The sequence below is a fragment of the Pyxicephalus adspersus genome, chromosome 3 (assembly GCF_032062135.1).
Source record: "Pyxicephalus adspersus chromosome 3, UCB_Pads_2.0, whole genome shotgun sequence".
Taxonomy (NCBI): domain Eukaryota; kingdom Metazoa; phylum Chordata; class Amphibia; order Anura; family Pyxicephalidae; genus Pyxicephalus; species Pyxicephalus adspersus.
Genome location: NC_092860.1, coordinates 4669734 through 4688311, shown reverse-complemented (window position 1 = coordinate 4688311; position 18578 = coordinate 4669734). Strand labels below are relative to the sequence as shown.

The 18578-nt window shown below is 39.0% G+C and overlaps 1 protein-coding gene across 2 annotated transcripts; it reads left to right on the top strand.

The window, feature by feature from the left end:
* The first annotated feature begins 124 nt into the window (after nt 1-124).
* On the top strand, nt 125-16697 carry UTP18 (UTP18 small subunit processome component). 2 transcript variants are annotated; one of them, XM_072403368.1, is made up of 15 exons: nt 125-261; nt 2608-2826; nt 3863-3975; nt 5114-5209; nt 5965-6032; nt 6853-6959; nt 7475-7600; nt 8684-8858; nt 10279-10379; nt 11055-11145; nt 12303-12426; nt 13088-13262; nt 13972-14117; nt 14320-14361; nt 15096-16697. In XM_072403368.1, exons 2-14 carry the CDS (start codon nt 2620-2622, stop codon nt 14342-14344), a joined length of 1554 nt encoding a protein of 517 aa, XP_072259469.1. In that variant the 5' UTR covers nt 125-261; nt 2608-2619; the 3' UTR covers nt 14345-14361; nt 15096-16697. The 2 variants fall into 2 exon arrangements, with proteins under 2 accessions (XP_072259469.1, XP_072259468.1); XM_072403367.1 differs by having other exon boundaries at nt 6850-6959.
* The last annotated feature ends 1881 nt before the right edge of the window (nt 16698-18578 follow it).

Sequence of the window (18578 nt, the reverse complement as noted above, 5' to 3'; positions counted from 1 at the left end):
GGGCGGAAGCTGGTCAGGAATTGGCGCGGAAATGGGGCATAGTCTATCGTAGGAGGGGCGGAAGTGAGCTATGGTTTGAAACCAGAAGACCGGAAGTGGGTTGATCTTCATTAAATTACGTAAGGCGCGTGCGTAAACTTTAAACGAGTGCCTGAGAGTGGGCGGGCACTAGCAACGCTTTGGAGTTCCTGATTGGTAGAGGGCGGGCTTCCGGCCTGGGAGGAAGTAGTAATAGTAACATCCACGTGCGTATGAGGAAGGGTGAGTGTAAAGTAAGGAGGATGTTGCCTAGGGCAACTGCTCAGATATCTGACTTTTCTTATAGGGATATTAAGCACTAATGATCCATGTCTGAACGGCTGATCTCATGTTGTGCCCTAGTAATCACTTTCTCTGCTTAGCATTCCTTACCCAGGGGTGACAACAGTAGAACGTGGCAGAATGAGTTGTCACTAGGAAGCTCAGGTTCACTAAATATTAGGATAAGATTTGATAGCCAGGATCATGTATGTGCAGGTGTTTGTTCATCCCTGGCACAGGCAAGGTATTCTGGGTTATCCTGGCAAGCAAAGCTGGCCGCTGATCTACAAATGCTGCATGGAGGAGCTAGCAAGGTGCCAGCCAGTGGGACCTGTGCAGGATTGCTGGCTCCCACCACAGCCCGAAGCTTGTCCTTTTACAGCAAACCTACAGCCTGGTCCACTATGGGTAACAAATGGGTAATGATCTGATCTGTAGACAAACCTGACCTCATAAAAGCTCTCCAAGACTGGAGAAGATAGATTATCATAGAAGGACCTGAGTTATAAAGCAAACTTGGAATGGATCGAGTCCAAGATTTAAAATATTTGCAAATCCTTTTTAGGAAACCCATTCCAGGTTTGTCGTGTCACTCAGGCTCTCCCATGATAGTCTATCCCCTCTAGTTTTGGAGCGCTTTAAAGAAGAACTAAACTCAAAAGTCCCCCAAAACAAAAAAAATTCCACTTACCCTTATTCACACAGAGGAGTCGATTGGTATGGAGGTCAGGTCCTTCCATCAGGTCCTGCGTCGTCCTGGCATCTGTCTTTGGGTTGGTGCTCCTGGTGCTGACATCTTCTCTTTGGGTTCTTCTTCCTACGTCACCTGACACAGGTGCGAGATCTGGTGATGTAGATGGGTGCGATCTGAAATTTCCTCCCCTTTTCACAATAAGGCTCCTTCTGTGCATGCCTGAGATTCTCTGGCATGCATAGAAGGAGCACCCAGGAGCCTCCTGGGAATGATGTAGGTATCCTGGCAGGCTTTTTCACTCACATTCAGGGGGCAGTGCTGTACTTCTGTTTTTCCCCTTTCTTTTTTTAAAGGGTGTTGCACTTAAGTAAAAAAATGTTTTAATTTTTTTTTTTAACATAAAAGAGTTGTCTACCCGTTTATGTAAAGTGAAATTTGGGAGTTTAGGTACGCTTTAAGAAATCGGGCCAATGTCTGTGAGAGCTGCAGCTTGTCAGAATTGCTAGATGAGAAATATACTATATTAGCAATAGAAACAATGTATGTGTGTATATTTATATAATATATATATATATTGCCCCGATCTTGAAGAAGACCTGGCAGAATCACTGACTGCTCTCCCTGCAGCCAGCAAGCAGGTAGGGGAAACAGGTGTGGGCTCAAGTTTGGTTGCCGAACTTTTCAGACCCACAGACCACTAAATTTACTGGCTCCGCACTGTGCATGCGCCGGGAGTAGTGTGTCACTCAAAGGGGAAGAAGCTTCCCCATAGTGATGTCATGATACCAGAATCCACCCACTCTGCCATTGCAGGTCTGGACCCACTTCCCTGAGCCTGTGATCCATACAGGGCACATGGTCTACAGCTCTGCCTCCCCCCCAAGTAGGGTCCTTCTGACCCTGCTCATGGGCCCACCGGTTAGAGCCGTGGACCACCAAATTTTACTCGTGGACCACTGGTTGGCAACTGCTGGTTTGGATCAGGGTTTCTCCAGGGATTGGGGTTGGGGGTTCCTTGAGCAATGAGCAGTTTGCACCTCTCAGGTCAGTATAAGTGACACCAATGATGTTTTTGTCTATCTGTATGGGTGACATTCTTCCCAATGGCCAGCAATGTAAAAGGAATTCTTCCCACTGTCCACCACACTAATATACTGTGATCTGTGGATATAGGAATTATAGAAATGGTTCTCTGAAGACATGAAAGTTATTTCAATGGGTTCCCAATTATGAAAAGGTCAAGAAACACTGATATAGTGAGAATACTGAGCCAGGAAACACAGCTAGAGTTACTTTGGTGCTAATTAATGTATATAACTCCATTCTCACGGTTTTAGGGTTATGGAGAAAAGGTGCATACACCTCAATTCCTCCAGACTATTCTATGTCCATGTGTAGAAATTAAAGTAGGAATCACAGGTAAAGAAAAAAAACAAAAAAAACAATCTTGACAGAAAGCAAGTAGCATTTGTTATGCTTAGCCTTTCATGTTCAATTCAGGATCCATTTGTAAATGTTTTCACTCATCGTTTCTGAAAATGTATGTGAAATGATCTATCAATAGACTGCATATTTTTTGTGTGTGAGTGTAACGCAATGTTTGTCCCCTTCAGCTCTCAAGGAAAATGATGTCCGCAGAGGTTAAAAACAATGAGAAAGGGACCGCTAAACAGAGGAAAAGGCAGCGTGAGATTCTCAAGCAGCAAGAGGAAGAGCTAAGAGCCAAGAACTTGAAAATTCTAAAAGAGAAGTCAGAGATAGAGCAATGTTTGGAAGACTTGGTCTTTGGTGGCGAGGACGAGTTTGTGGAAAGGCTCATGGGCAATGCAAAGGTATTTCTACAATCTAATATGAATGCTGCAGCCAGACTCATCCATCCTTCCTACCCACCTACCCTATACACTGCCTGCCTACCCACCGCTCCTCTTCTGTTGCCTCTCTTTGTAGTTCTCTTCATTGGCTTCCATTTCACCTTAGAATTAAATTCATCTCCTGTGCTTTGCCTTCAAATCCTTTCACAGTTCTTGTCCTACTTATCTTATCTGACTTGCTGGAAAGTCAGATTAGATAGAAAAATACTCCCCTAGCCGCTCTCTTCGCTCCTCCAATGACTTACGACTGACATCCTCACTCATAACCTCATCACACACACGGCTCCAAGACTTTTCTAGAGCTGCCCCGACTCTCTGTAATGGTCTTCCTTGTCCTATTTGGCTTGCTCCTACTTTCTGGTCTTTTAAGAGCTTTTAAAATGCATCTTTTCAAACTCACCTACCTCTCTTCTTCTTTCTCTAAAGCTCTCACTACTTCCCAGCACTACATATCTCCCCTCCTATTGTGTGATACTTCCCCCACCTCCTAAATTGTAAGCTCCTCGTGGCAGGGTCCTCTCCTCCTCCTGTGTCATTCTTTGTATTTGTCATTTGCAGCCCTTATTTAATACACAGCGCTGCGTAATTTGTTGGTGTTATATAAATACAGTTTAATGCTTATTTAAAAAAAAAAATGTAAGGTAGTAAGCAGTCCTGTAATCCAAAAATGTACATAGAAATGCCGTACATATTTCCTACATAAAGACAAAGTACTGGCAAAACTTAAAACCTTTTTGCTTCCAACACTCACTTTACTATACATCAGTGAGACCATAACTGGTTCCTTTGCCTTTCTTTAAAGGTGAACTTTGGAGTTCAGTCTTCCTTTCTACATAAACTTTCTTGGTGCCAAAGACTAAGACGCTTGTATGAAGTTGTTTTGTAGCTTATTCAGCCAGAAGTAGGAGTTAGCATTGGCTCTCTTCACAGGTTTCATTGGGGCTGGTTGGACTGTGCAGTTTTAGGAGTTATTTAAATTGTGTTTTGTATATTGCAGACCAGGGATGATACAATTGAAGATGGTCTGGAGAGCGATTCTGACGATGAACACCCAAAGAAAACTGAAAAGAAGCCAGCTTGGGTTGATGATGATGATGAAGCGGATGAAAGGTTGGTTAAAATTGGGAATTTGTGTTAAGAAAGGGGTAAATCTAAATGAAAGGACGCTAGCACAGTTACCTGGTCATCTTTGGCTGCCATAACTTCAGTGTTTGTTTACTGTTTCCCATTACTTTCAGACCGCAGAAGGGATCAGATTCCTGTGTTCCTGTGTTCCCAAGAATTTAGTAGGACTCTTCTGTGTCAATAGACACAGGTCGCCCTTCTGAGTTCATGCTCTTGGTACTGCTTGGTATTAACATAAAGCATATTGGTAGTGAGGGGGGGGTTTCTGGACTGGCCTACAATTAATTTTGTTTGTTTGCCAGTGTCCACTTCTGTAGGCAGCAGTAAAACCTAGAGGTATGTGTCCCTTAATTAAATCTGAGAACAGATTTGATGTTTTTCTAAATATCTTTTTGTCTGTTTCACTGTAAGTATATCTAAACCTAGAACTGCTGCTTATCAGTACCAGGATTGGTTGGCAGTTTGCCTTTTTTACCTGGTAACCCTGCTAGTTGTACATTTGCTACCCCTGGTGTGACAAAACAATATGTTCCAAGAACATCTTCATAAAACTCATTGCTCAGATATAGCAATAAACTTTCAATGGTAGACCTAACACCCCAAGAGAAAGAAGTTCTTTGTTGAGGTTTACATACATGGCCGCACAGTGGCTCAGAGGTTAGCACTCTGGCCTTTGCAGTACTAGGTCCCAGGTTCAAATCTCAACCAGGACACAATCTGCAGAGATTGTAGGTTCTCCCTGTGTTTTCATGGGTTTCATTCCACATTCTAAAAACATGCAGTTGGGTAATTGGCTTGGCAAAATTGACCTAAGACAGTATTAATGACAGATGACCATGTTAAGGACATTAGATTGTGAGCTCCTTTGAGGAACAGCTAGTGATATGAGTATGGACTTTGTAAAATGCTGCATATTATGTTGGCGCTATATAAATAACAGACAATAATAATATTACGCTTACAGTATAATACAAAGTAAAGTTTTCATTATTTATGTAACTGAAAATCGATTATCCCGGGTTATAGTTATGTAACAGTAATTTATGTGTTTGAATGTATTTGAAATCCGCATTGAGGATCTAAAAGAAAGGGCTGATCAATATTTTACATCTTTTGTCCACAGCGTTGAGATGACCCATCGTTATCGAAAAGACATCATGAAGAGTAAATTGGAGAAGAAACTAAGCAAAGACCAGCTACAAAAAAGACTTCAAGAAGAGTAGGTGATTAAATGGCATCTATTGCAGATCTGATCAGTTTTCTATGGAATGTCTCATTAAGGGAGAGTTAAAGAGATGTGAGAAGGGACGCATTAAATAGTATTAGCCTTTTGTAAGTAACTGTGGCTTTTGTTAGGATGACTCCATACTTGGCTGCTCTAATGTGTTAAACAAAATTCGCATTATTGTGTTGCGTTAAGGCAGCCAATTCAAAATGAATAAGCTGGCAACACGACACATGAGACCTGAGCTGTATTTTTTCAAACACAGCACACCATAATCATTTAATTGGTGCGTCATTTAAAATGAATGGCACCGACGCCTAAAATCTGCAACATATACCAGCAGGCAGCTGATGACTTAGCCTTAAGATTTTAGAAGCCATATCTTCTTATTGCATATGCAAGCACTGCTTTCTGCATAGTAGAACTGCACGGTATTTATACTCTACTGGTTTCCTTATCTGTGATTCCAGTGTTTGTAAAACATGAGAACAACAATGTCCATGGTTATTGTATTAATTGTTATATATTTTTGTAGCGTTGCACAAAAACTGATGGGTAACAATACATTAGCTGTATATACTTTTACTGGGGTGGGGGTATCTGCCCTTTTAAGCTTACCTTTACTTGTTAATGTTGAAATTGATTATGATGTCTTATTGTGCCCTATTGATTCTGATGAAGTATAATTGTAAATGATAGGTATGTTTTTTGCAGATGAACTAATTGCAGTTTGTTTTCTATCTTGATAGATTTCAGAAGGCGATGGGTGGAGTTCCTTCTTGGGCATCCACCGACAAGAAAAGAGTTTCTAAAGAAGGTAAAACCAGCTATTTTTTTATTATGTATTTTTTTATTCTCCCCCTAAATATGGCTGCACTAATGTTTAAATTGTCAAGTTGCTGGGTACATCTGCTGTTGAAAATTCCTGCCAATAGCGACCACTAACATACACATTATTCCTAAATTTGACTAGTGTCAGCATACAATACAATTACGTTTTGACAGTTGGGTATTTCCAGCTTTGTGGTTTTGGAAAGGGTCTTTATTGTTCTTGCATGGCTGTGACCCTGTGTACAAAGCCAGCTCCATAAAGATGTCATATGTTTTATTTGTAAAATAAAGTTGTCATATATATAAGCAAAACCAGATTTGAAAATTGTAAAAAGTAAATGTAAAAACATAATATTCCAGAAAACAATGAGTGTTATTCCTCTGTAGCCCTAGATAAACTCCATTTTGTGTGACTCAACATAACTTTGTTACTGTCTAGCAATTGTAATTCTATATGTGTTTAACTCATTCCTAATTAGTTTATTTTATGTTAGACCACAACTGCAAGAGTTACACTTTTTTTTACTTTAGTGCATGCCAGACTTTGCAGTTTCTAATGATGTAGAACATACTAAATATTTCTGGTAACCAGAGACCTTGTAATCTTTGCCAAGGCTTTAGGCCACATGAGGATGATCTCTCTATTTTTTTAAATTTGTAATTATTTATAAAAATAATTTTGATAATAGGAGTTGTAATATTTAGAAAGTGCTTTCAGCTTGGTGTCAAAGAAGAAAATGCATACAGTGACCGCTCTTTGGTGTTTTTACATTTATAAGATTAAAAAACAATTTCTGTTTTAGATGATGATGATGATGACGACGACAGTGAAGCTGATGAAGAAGATGACTTGCTGCGTAAAACTGGAAATTTGTTAGTAAAATCCACATCACTTCAAAAGGGCATCCTGGAGGTAAGATGGTGCCATCAGGTACTCTGCTGTATCAAATATGTAGGCACATATTTAAAGTGTATGTCTGGGCAAAGGAACCTGTTGATCTGCCAGAAATCATGTTCTTCACAAGGTCTATTTTGGGCTGACTATACCTCTGCTGCACTTGAAACCCTTCATTGATGCCAGCCCTGCTCAGTTTTTCCAATCTGATTTACCATTTGCCTCAACCAGCCGGTAAGAACAGGGCTGCCAACATATAGGGGTTTTTGGCAGCAGAATTTGCAGCTCATGACAAAGTTATGGGCTCATTGGATTTTCTGGCAGATCAATGTGTATTTTTCTGTAGCATTTTATTAGCATTAAACTTGGGTCTATGTCAAGGTGATGTCTATTGGGTCTATTGCATATGTAGCAAAACTGGAGTCAGAGTTTAAATTCAGCTAATTGTGAGTGTGTTGTGTGTTTTTTTTTTTTTTTTTTTCTTTCAATGCAATTTTAAGTTTAAATGAATAATCGTTTAATATTTGTTGCAGATGAAAAAGTGCCTAAATGCCAATCATGAAAGGCGATCCTCAGGGCCACTCACAACAGTTCAGTTCCATCCTTCTGCACAAGTTGTTATGACAGCCGGCTTTGATCGATCAGTGTCACTGTTTCAGGTATGCTGAATGTGCTGGTGTAATCATTTACTACACAAAATGTAATCTGAACTTGCACACAATTATTCATCTTTATTCTCACAACATTACTTGAACTGGAAGTGGCTACACTGGGAGCCAGTCAGGCCTTAGTGTTTTTCTGCTAACAGGGTACTTGATTTTCGGACAAGAAACAAAGCCTGCAACAGGATGACCTCGTAGTTTGCTGCCAATTTTTCTCTGTGCAGCGAGTACCTTTTTAATAGCTGTACGCCAAAATTGCTAAATACATAGATGACATATGAGGGAGTTATTCTACCTGCTATACTACTATAGAGAATTTCACAGCATTAAAAGACAATGCCCCCAGCCTGATCATCTGGCTTCTTTCAACCCATGTTAGGCAGCACAGCTAGGTCATCCCTCTTCCCCCGCCCGTCATTGGACAATAATGTGGGTTCCTGTAAGCACATGAATGCAGGACACCTAGTTTAAAAATGTGCCCCTTTCTCTTGCTGCATGAATGGAGATGTAGAAGTAATAACAAGTGGCATAATCATATGTCACAGTACTTCTTTAAAGGTTTTTTTTTTCCCTGAATGGATTACTGCAATCATTGTTGTGCCATTTTTTATCCCTGTTTTTGCCAAGAGGTGTCATTTGAAATGTGTTAGCCAGCCTCGCAAAACTAGACAGGAAAAAAATGACTATTAGGGTCTCTTACTTGATAACGACCCTTTGGTGACCTTTTCAAAATGCTAAAAAGTTTACTGTGCAAAAGAAGCATTTGCATCTTGTCTGTGCTTCCTGTATCCTGTAATGAAGTAGAATTCAGAGAGTGACTAGTGGGAACTGGGGGATCATGACTTTAAGAAACACCTGGCAACACTTTGAAGCACATTTTTTTTAATAGATTCAGGACTGCGTTTAATGTTATAGGTGGCTGAAATGTAGCTGTGTGCTGTCGTTTTTTTTTTTGGAACATTTCATGTCACGACAAGATCATTTTAGAGATTTAACAAAAGCGGGGTGATCAACTTTGACCACACTACAAGAATACATGATCCTAATAAACTGTTAGCTTGACATTACAATTTCCTTTAGGTTGATGGCAAAATAAACCCCAAGATACAAAGCATCCATCTGGAAAAATTTTCAGTTTATAAGGCTCGCTTCAGTGCTGATGGCGAACAAGTAATTGCAACAGGACTGCGACAAAAAATGTTTTATGTGTATGACATGATGGGAGGTAGCATTATACCTGTACCTAGAATAAGAGGTAAGTGTGACTCTTTTTTTTTTTTCTCTACAGTTTAAAACCTGCTGCTCCAGTTATGATTCAAAAAAATAGTTGGCAAATAAAAATGTGTTAGGGGTACATCCATGCCATTCAGTTTGGTCTGCATGCAGAGCTGTCTAACTGTTAATTTCAATGTCTTCCATGCTTGTGAGCTGCCTGTGTTTAACTAATTAAAGAGGACCTAAAAAATAAGAAAGCTGTGCAAAAGACGAGCTGTTATTTGCAAATTTCCAGCAGGCAATGTGACTTACCTTCCTTTCTTTAAATCCTACATTGCAATCTCGGTCTCTTTTGTATTTAACACTTCAGGATGCCTGTGTCCCCTGCAGTCCACTGTTTTCATCCCCCCTTCTGTTATGTAAGTCCCAAGTTCTGATTTGGCATAGTAGTCACAGGATGTAATCATGGAATGTAGCAGGGCACACGGACATCCTAACCTAACATGCATCTTCTAGCTTATGATGTATTTATTATGCTATTTGCTTTCTCTACCTCTCCTGCTGGTTCTTAAAATTTTCATTACCAGTCATCAGTGGGGCAGATCTGATATGTGGGAAAGCAAAACCAATTTGATTACATCTTAGCATAAGAAATAGGAACATCCTCAGTGAGCCTACAGGCAATACTAGTCATTGGTCGTTTAAGACTTTGCTTGTCAGTTTGGTTTGGATCAGCCTAAGCATGCAAAGCTCCTTCACACAGGAACACATGCAATAAAGGATGCTGTTACAGATGACTTGCTGTAAAAAATGTATGTAAACACAATAGAAATAGGGAGACATTTTTACAATGCTGGTTATTGTGATGCTTGGACAGGGGCGGTTTAAAGACCATGGCATGTTTAGTATATCTTCATTTTCATTGTGGTAAAAGCAAAAGTGGTGTCCACCACTCCTTTCAAAACCCTCCATTTAAGTTTAAAAGATCTCAAACATTAGCTGTGCACAGTTCTCCCCTAATATACCTCTCCCTATGCTTTGGAGGAGGAGAATGAGATGTTCTGTAGTTCATTCTGTCCCAGGGTAACAATCCTGCTCCTCCATAGATACAGTACAGTCAGTGAACTTTGTTACTGTAGGGCATGTTACTGGCAGCATTGCCAGGTGGAAAAAAAAATTAAAATTATGAATCTTCAACCCAGGTAAGGAGGTGGCCTCCATATGACTTCCATTTCTAATGGACACCAAGAGAAAATCCTGGGGTACAATGTAATCAAAGTAAGCAATTCTAGTCTAGATAAGACAACAAAACTGTGCAAGGCAGAAAAGAAGCCTAGAGTTCAGTTTTAATATAAAACACACATTTGCTGTGTGACCCAGTGTTTGACTTGAAAATGATTTGTCAGTGTTTTTTTTTTTTGTCCTTTCTGTACAGCTGAATTAAATTGCCTCTTTTTCAGGCTTGGAAGAAAAATGCATTCAAGAGTTTGATGTTTCTTCAAATGGAGAATACCTGCTGCTTAATGGGTCTTCTGGATTTGTACATCTACTTTCCATGAAGGTAATAAAAGGAAAGACAAGTGGGCAAGAGCAGAGGAGATCTTATATATCCATTCAGTATCTGCTAGCCCTGATGCCAGCATGCATATTTCATGATTGTTCTTCTTGTGGAGTGGAAATATAATGATGATGCTTCTAACAAACCTTGGAAAATACCAATGTTTGTGGTGACCCAGACTTGTATGTATGTAATAATAAGTCCATCATATCCCAGAATTAAAATGCTATGGACATAGTTGATCCAGAGGAAGGCAAAAAATTTTGCTCTAACGGGGAAAAAAATTCTTCCCGATTCCATGAGACAATCGCATGTTCCCTGGATCAGTAGTCTCTGAACTAGTTGCTGAAACTACTTCCTGAGGGAGCCGACTCACATTTTCACAGACCTTACAGTGAAGAATCCCTTCCTTATGCGGAGAAAAATTTATTTTCCTCCAGACACAAAGAGCTACCCGTGCTTTGTAATGATCCTATAGTGAATAATCAAAAAGAGAGTTCTCTATATGGACCATTTATATATTTATACAGGGTGATCATATCCCCCCTTATATGTCTCTTCTCAAGTAAAGTTAGTTTCAAATGATAGATACATAGATGTAGATATGCTGATGGGAATTTTTGTTACAGAAGCAATATAATTTTGTAATACTAATTTCAATATTTCTTTTTTTTTAAGACTAAAGAGCTGATTGGAAGTATGAAGATTAATGGAAAGGCTATGAAAGCGGCATTCACAGCAGACTGCAGTAAAATCTTCTCTAGTTCAAGTAAGATGTTTTGTGTTTAGTGGGGGACTTCCTGAATGTATACAATCATGTAACAAAGTAAACACGCCCCATGAAAGTTGTTGATTTCTTTCCACATATTTAAACATAAATACAATAAATCTTTATAATAGTTCCTACAGATAAAGATACTTTCATTTCTTTAGATTATTCTGTTTTTCAGCTCAGGAAAGAGTGGTAAAGTTAAGTGAGACTCTGGCTATCTTCCTGTATGGGAATCAGAAGTGAGAGGGAGTTTAAAATTTGTTTTGAGAACCTTACAAGCAGTAAGTTTGTCCTGATTTCAGAGAAGTCTCTCATTTCCTGTAGTGTCTCCAGCATGAGAACTGATGAAAAGTCCCTGCAAAGGAGGCAGAGGACAGTAAAATTAAATTGTGACGAAGGTTCCTTACTCTTTATTATATTTTTCTAATACGGCCTTGTGCCATGCTTGTTTGGTAGCATTTTATCACTTAAGGACAAGGCGCTTTGTAGATGCTATAAGGTAAGATTAATGCTCTGGAGCTTTTAGCTTTGCCCCAGTAAGTAACATGTGAAAATAATTTAAGCCTATGTCCTTGTGAAAGTCTATCATGTTCTTACTTTAATACATTATCTGAATATTCCTTACAATAGAGCTGGCAGATTCACAAAAGTTTGTACAAAAATGCATTTTGCACCGAGTAGATGTTGAATTTCTTTTTTTTTTAATTTAATAGCTGCACCCTTTACACACTTTAGCAGTCACTGTGCTTCTCTCTGTGTAAAGTGCAATGACGGCTGAACAAAACTATGTTCTTACCTTTGTTCTCATTATGACTGAGAACTCGGCATGGATCCTGATTGTTAGTGTGAGAGCAGAGTTCTCGGTGATGGCGAATTCCTTGTTTCACAAAAGAACATAGGATAGCGTTACCTCGGCAAGAATTTTCAGAATGCAAACAGAGAATGGTTAAGCAATCTGGCTGAATCCTTGACAGATAATAGAAGCTGAAAAATTATTCATCCATTAGGAACTGAAATATTTGACTCTGTATGAAATTACATACACCTTCAAAGTTTTTTTACTTTAAAAATCCTTTTATTATTGTAGTATAGATTAGTACCATTTCATTTTAAATTCTGCCTATCATCTCCTAACTTTGATTCTTCTGTTTTAGGCGATGGGGAGGTGTATATTTGGGATGTAAAAAGCAGGCGCTGCCTAAACCGGTTTCAAGATGATGGTAGTTTGTGTGGGACGTCTTTGGCGTTGTCAAAGGATGGTCGCTTTGTCTCATGTGGGTAAGTATGACATAGCAATGGTCTCAGAGACCCTGGCATGTCCCATGCTAAATAAAATAAACATCTTGGGGTAAAACTGTTCAAGTAAGCATATACTAGACTGCATTAGTCTGAAAAAGATTTGCCCCCACAGGGCTGAAAACAGACTATGTTTTTGTGTTCCAGAAACACACATCAGCTTTCTCACCCTAGCTCTGGTGTTGGGCAGGGGCTGAGGAAGCTTCACATAATCTGCAAACACTGCTAATGCTGATCTTCCCTGGACCCTGCCCAGCCCTTGGTTCATGGCACAGCTTGGGACAGCTGTATGTGTCCACAATGAATTGCATTTGACTTGGGCGATTAAAAGGATTAGCAGCCCAGTGGAGGGACAAATAATTTTTATACAAAGACAGCCTAAACTATTCCTGGGTTGGTAAATTTAATATGAGATGTTTATTCTAAAAGGCATGGATTGGTGACATGGTCTCTTCTTTCTTTGTTCCCCCTTGGTCTGGTAATTATTTATTTGAAAACGATTTATTATATTTGATAAATGGGAAAAATAGCTTGTTTTTGGCTTTAGGCATAATCTGTTGCTTTGGCCATTCTGTTACTTTAAACCTCTTCCCTATAACCTAGCAGCAAATAGAAATGGTTTAACTGGTGATATATCTTTCAGCTCCAGCACCGGGGTTGTGAATGTCTACAAGTATGAAGATTGTTTACAAAACAAAAACCCAAAACCACTGAAATCCATCATGAATCTTGTGACAACTGCCTCATCGCAAGTGTTTAACCCTCAGACTGAAATCTTAGCCGTGGCTTCTCACACGATGGATGAGGCTGTGAAATTAGTAAGGATGTCCAATGTTCTTTATGCTGATATTTGTTATTGAGGATCAAAACCAACATTTTGTTGTTTGGATGGAGTAGGGAAAGGTATTTTGCTGTATGTATGTATATATATATATATATATGTATGTATGCTGATCACTTCGGGCGAATCCTAAGTAACTTTGGCAGATATAGCCCAATACTCTTTGTGCATTGCCTGTAGTAGATCTTCACTCATTTCCATGCCTATAGGACAGGAATACGTTGATTCATTTCCTCCTTCCCAGTGTGACTCTGCCACTTAAATATCAGACTAAAGCTGCACAACATAATGTTATTTACATATTGTAATGTCAGTTATGCCTTTCCTAGAGTCATTACACAAATGCTTATCTTGCATAGTAATTCTTATTAACATGCAGAAAGATCTACAGATGAATTAAATGCAAACATATGTTTTGGTGGTGATTGAACAAGCGATGTCTCTTCTGCAAAGTAATATCATCTGCCTGATTAAATTTTTTTTTTTAATACTTTCACCTCTCCCCATTTCATCATCAGTGCCCCCAACCTCTTCTGCTCCTTTTTCAGCTTCATCATCTTAATTGGCGGGTCTGAGAAAACAAAAGTTTTTCTGTAGTACATGAAGTATGATGAGACATTTGCTACACATGTAGACTGCAGCATTTTCTGACTGTGGTAACTGATTTCGTATTCTTTTCTCCGTAGGTTCATATTCCCTCTTTTACAGTCTTTTCAAACTTTCCTATACAAAGCAAAAGAAAATTTATTCACATGGCCCGAGCAATGGACTTCTCACCGCACAGCGGCTATTTCTCGATTGCAAACAACAAAGGGGAAGCTTTGCTATACAGGTCAGTGATATCAGTAGAAACCTGAACCTGAGAAAAGTCTGTATTTCCTATAACAATCAAATACCAATGCTCAATGTTTCTGCTCAGATTAAAAGAAGGATGGGAACAATTTTATTGGTTGCTATGACCACTCTATATATGATTGGTAGCACTGGCTCTGTCTTGCAGTGTCAATAATTATCACTTTTCTATCTTTTCATAGGTTAAAGCATTACTCTGATTTTTAACAACAGAAAAAAGAATGGTAAGTTATTGTACCAATTTTAATCTCCTAAAATAGTGGTCTAACATGGTAGATGCTGGGGGTTTGATATATTCTATGAATATCTTATATTTTTAGAATTTTTAGGTGGCAGTCATCACTCATATAATGTATGTAGTGAATATAAATTATCCAAAGATTCAAATCCAGCTTTTAACGTTTTTGAGGATGTAGTGTTAAGACAATAGGGTAACCTCCTAGATTGTAAGCTCTTCGGGGCAGTGTCCTCTCCTCCTGTGTCACTGTCTGTATCTGTCTGCAACCCTTATTTATTGTACAGCGCTGCATAATATGTTGGTGCTATATAAATCCTCTTTAAAAATCAATATTATTATTAATAGACAATGGGGTAATGTAATAATAGTGTCTCAACCTATAATTATATACATTTAATAAAAATATACATTTTATAATGTAATCAGCATTATTTTGTGAAAATGGGGACCTAACAATTGTCATCACAAGCTTCCCTCTCAGGCTGGAAGCAAGCCAATTGTTTTTTTTTTATAAAAGCAACACTACTTATGTTCATGAATTGTTGAATTTGATTTTCACTAAACATTCACTGGTGTTAAATCAATTACTGACATTATAAACGTGCGTTACCTACAGTATATGTGTGTGAATGCAAGATTCACTGCTTTATAAAGTTAATCTATTCTCTGTGTGGTGTTTGCAATCAGTAACTGTATAAATAAAATATTTTTTTGTTTTAGGTTTGCAGCTGTATGTCAAAAATGAAAAGGAAATCTCCAAGCTCCATTTACCTGTCTGTATTATTCCATTTCCCCTAATGTCCTATCTAAGAGTAACTATGCATAGAGGCTGTTATAGGCTCTTTATTGCATTGCAGTTCTATAGCAATCCCTGGAGAGCAGCTGGGAAATGGCTTACCACACCCTCTGTGCGCAGATGGGACAGCACGGCCACACCCTGTTTTGTGCATTGATATATCTGCTTGTGTATTGGACAGCAAGCAGAACGCTTTTAAATTGTTTGGGGGCTGCCATTTCTGGTTGAATGGCTGTTTCACTTAATTACTTTAAAGTCATGTGCTTTGTCATGTCGTCAGCAACGTGAGCAATGGCAGCCCTCCTACTTTTTTTATGACACTTTTAAAATACATCCAAATGCACATGGAATTGTGTCTAAAATTTGGAAAATGTGAATGACAACTAAAAGGGACCCTGTCACCTGTTCTTTTCAACAAAAATGTAATTTTATCTGTAGTTGACATATTGAATGTTCGGTATATGGAAAAGCCTCTTAGGTGCTCCTAACAGGCTTTTACATATACATGATACTCTATAGAAAATGAACTAATTAATTGGTGGTCAATGTGAAAAATAAATGCCTCTTAACATAGGCAGTCAGGGAAGAATGTCCTGTACAGACAGCTAAAATTGTAATTGCAAGTGGCAGTGACCTCAGAAATATGCAAGCAACAGAAGTCAGTCACCCAAAACAACCTGTGGAAGAACACTAGAGTTTCACAGATTCCTGGATGAGAATAACTGCTCTGTAATATTCCCCTACATCCTTCCTTTAGCAGCTACATAGCAGGTTATGTAGAGAGGGGAGGGTGGAGGAGCTGGGCCAACAAAGACTGACACTCCAATTAGAGAAGAAAGAGGATGTTGTCCTAGGAATTAACTCTTTCTGCAAACTTTCTAGTATCTTAAGTAAGGCAAACAAAGTGAATAAAAAAGGTATTTATGGAAATGAAGTGCTGCTAATTTATTTCCCATGTTCTTTAATTCCTTAAGCTGGTGACGGGGTCTCTTTAAAGCATTACTCCAGGCAAACATCCTAATGCACCATAGAGTTACATACATGTACAGTTTTACCTGCCTAATGATTTGTAGTGCTGTACAAATGCATTTCTTGATTTGTGCAATTGTGTCACACTGCACAGCTGGATAGGTGACTCTGGTAATTCCTGATTAAGCCGTGCAGCTGTGGGCATTCTCCATTGGGCAAGGAATCAACATGGTCACTTCTGTTCTGGGAGCTGACATGGGAAATGACAATGGTAAATCAAGAATCAGCAGATTATTGATACTAATTAGCAGAGGTGTGTGTATCACAAGAAGACTGTGAACCTATATGTATGGTAACTGTGTATCTCGGTGTTTGTCTGGAGTTCCACATTATTGATGATCTTCACGTTTTTGTGAAACATGCCCAGAACTAGCTTGTTATAGATATTTTTCTGTGTTAAGAATACAGCCTGTCAATTTCTTGTATAACACAAACATTTTTTTGTACAGTATTGTAGTATCTCTGTGGGAAAATAAATGTTTTTTTGTAATCCTAAATGTTCAATTTTTTTCATCCAGTGATTTTTTTTTTGTGTGTGGGGAAAAATAGACACAAGCAGCTTTTTCTTGAAAACTTAACCTCTTCGTTCCCCTTCTCTGATCGCTTGCATGCTCACGGTTCTCAGATACAGCGTCTGTGTTAAATGACACCCAGTTGTCCAGGTTGCTAGCTGTGGGTCCAGTGCCAGGCCATTGTCATAGACTTCCCCCTGGCAAGTATTGGACTGAGTGACCTGGGGACGTCTCCTAGATTGTAAGCTCATCCTGTGTCACTGCAAGTATTCGTCTGTTATTTGCAAACCCTATTTAATGTACAGTGCTGGGTAATATGTTGGCACTAAATATATATATATATATATATATATATATATATATATATATATATATATATTCTCCTGTTTACTATTAATAATATTATTAATAATAATTTTTACATAAGTGCCACTCGGTCTGTTAGGAAGAACCACCCTCTGCTGTCATCCGAAAAGAAAGAATTTGTGACGTCAACATGGGTATTCCCTGGCTTCATGTAGCTTTGTATTTTTTTTTTTTTTTTTTATTTGTGTCTCCGACCCGAACAGCAGTAAGGATCAGAAATCTAATACTTCCTGGTATGGAGCTGAATGTAACTTGCTCCTCTTTGGTATGCTTTTGTTCAGTGATTTGCCCAAAGCTGTCACTTGGAGCGGTGGGGAGTCCTGGAACTTCTGCAGAGATTCCTCTCTTAGCTGCCGGTGATGGCTGAATTGTGCAGTGTAGCTTTGAAGGATAGGTGAATGTGTTTAGCAAAGAGAGCTGTGTAGGTGGAGAAGAGCCGGTCATATGACTTTGACGAGTTACTTCTCCGCCATACAAGTTCAAGGAGGCTGTTAAAGAACTACAATGCTCCTGTCTTTGATCCAGAACAAGTATAAAGATGGGAGGTTTTAGATTTGCCCAAAATAACACCAGTTACCTGTGCGTCATGATGTTCTTTTGCATTCAGAACTCTCATTGGTCTGGAACAAAGTGAAAGTGTTCACTTGCTGTGCATTAACTTCAGGTCAACCATCCAATCATGTCTCACTTTATGCAGTTTTCCTAAGCACATATGTTTGATGATCTTGTCAAAACTATACATTTCTGTTACAAGCTTGTCAGGCCTACTTTGGTCATTGGGTTGCCTGCCAGATCTGCAGGGAGGTGTAAAAAGACCTTTTTGGCAGTTTGCAGCATGCTGACAGTGATGCCTTAATACCCATGACTCTAATATGAATTCCAAAAAACTCTTGTAGATGTGATGATCATCTGTGCATAAACATTTGTCCAATGTTCATTTTGAGTTTATTTTGCCCTGATAAAGAGAAGAGAATTTCTTGTTTGCCTGGTCGGTGATATTGGGCAAACAGTCACAGTTGTCATTTGTGTTTAAAAAAAAAAAAAAAAAAAAAAAAAAAAAGAGAAACGTTAATTGCTTTCCATATACAACCGTCCATTGGTATTGTTCCTGAGAGGCGCTTCAACCCATCCATAATCTTTGCCGCTCTATTGAAATTGGCACACCAAGTTGGACCGTTGTGTACCAAGACGGCTGTGTTGGCCCTGTCCGGCTTCCGATGCAAATGGATGAATATTGCTGTCTTCTGCAGGTGTCTGGGCCCAGGAAGCTTTTTAAAAAGCGCCTAGCAGCTTTGCATGTTTGCATTGATGATCAGGGACAATTTTTCTCCCCTGACAGCTTGGCAGTGAAAGGATTAATTAATTTCAGCTCTAAAAGAAGCACTTGCTGCCATTAAATGCCAAGCTGAATACGTAAAAACAAGAGGGATTATCATGCAAGGTGAATTTATTTGGCTCAGTCAGTAATTATCTTACATATGAATGAATTTGGATATGGCA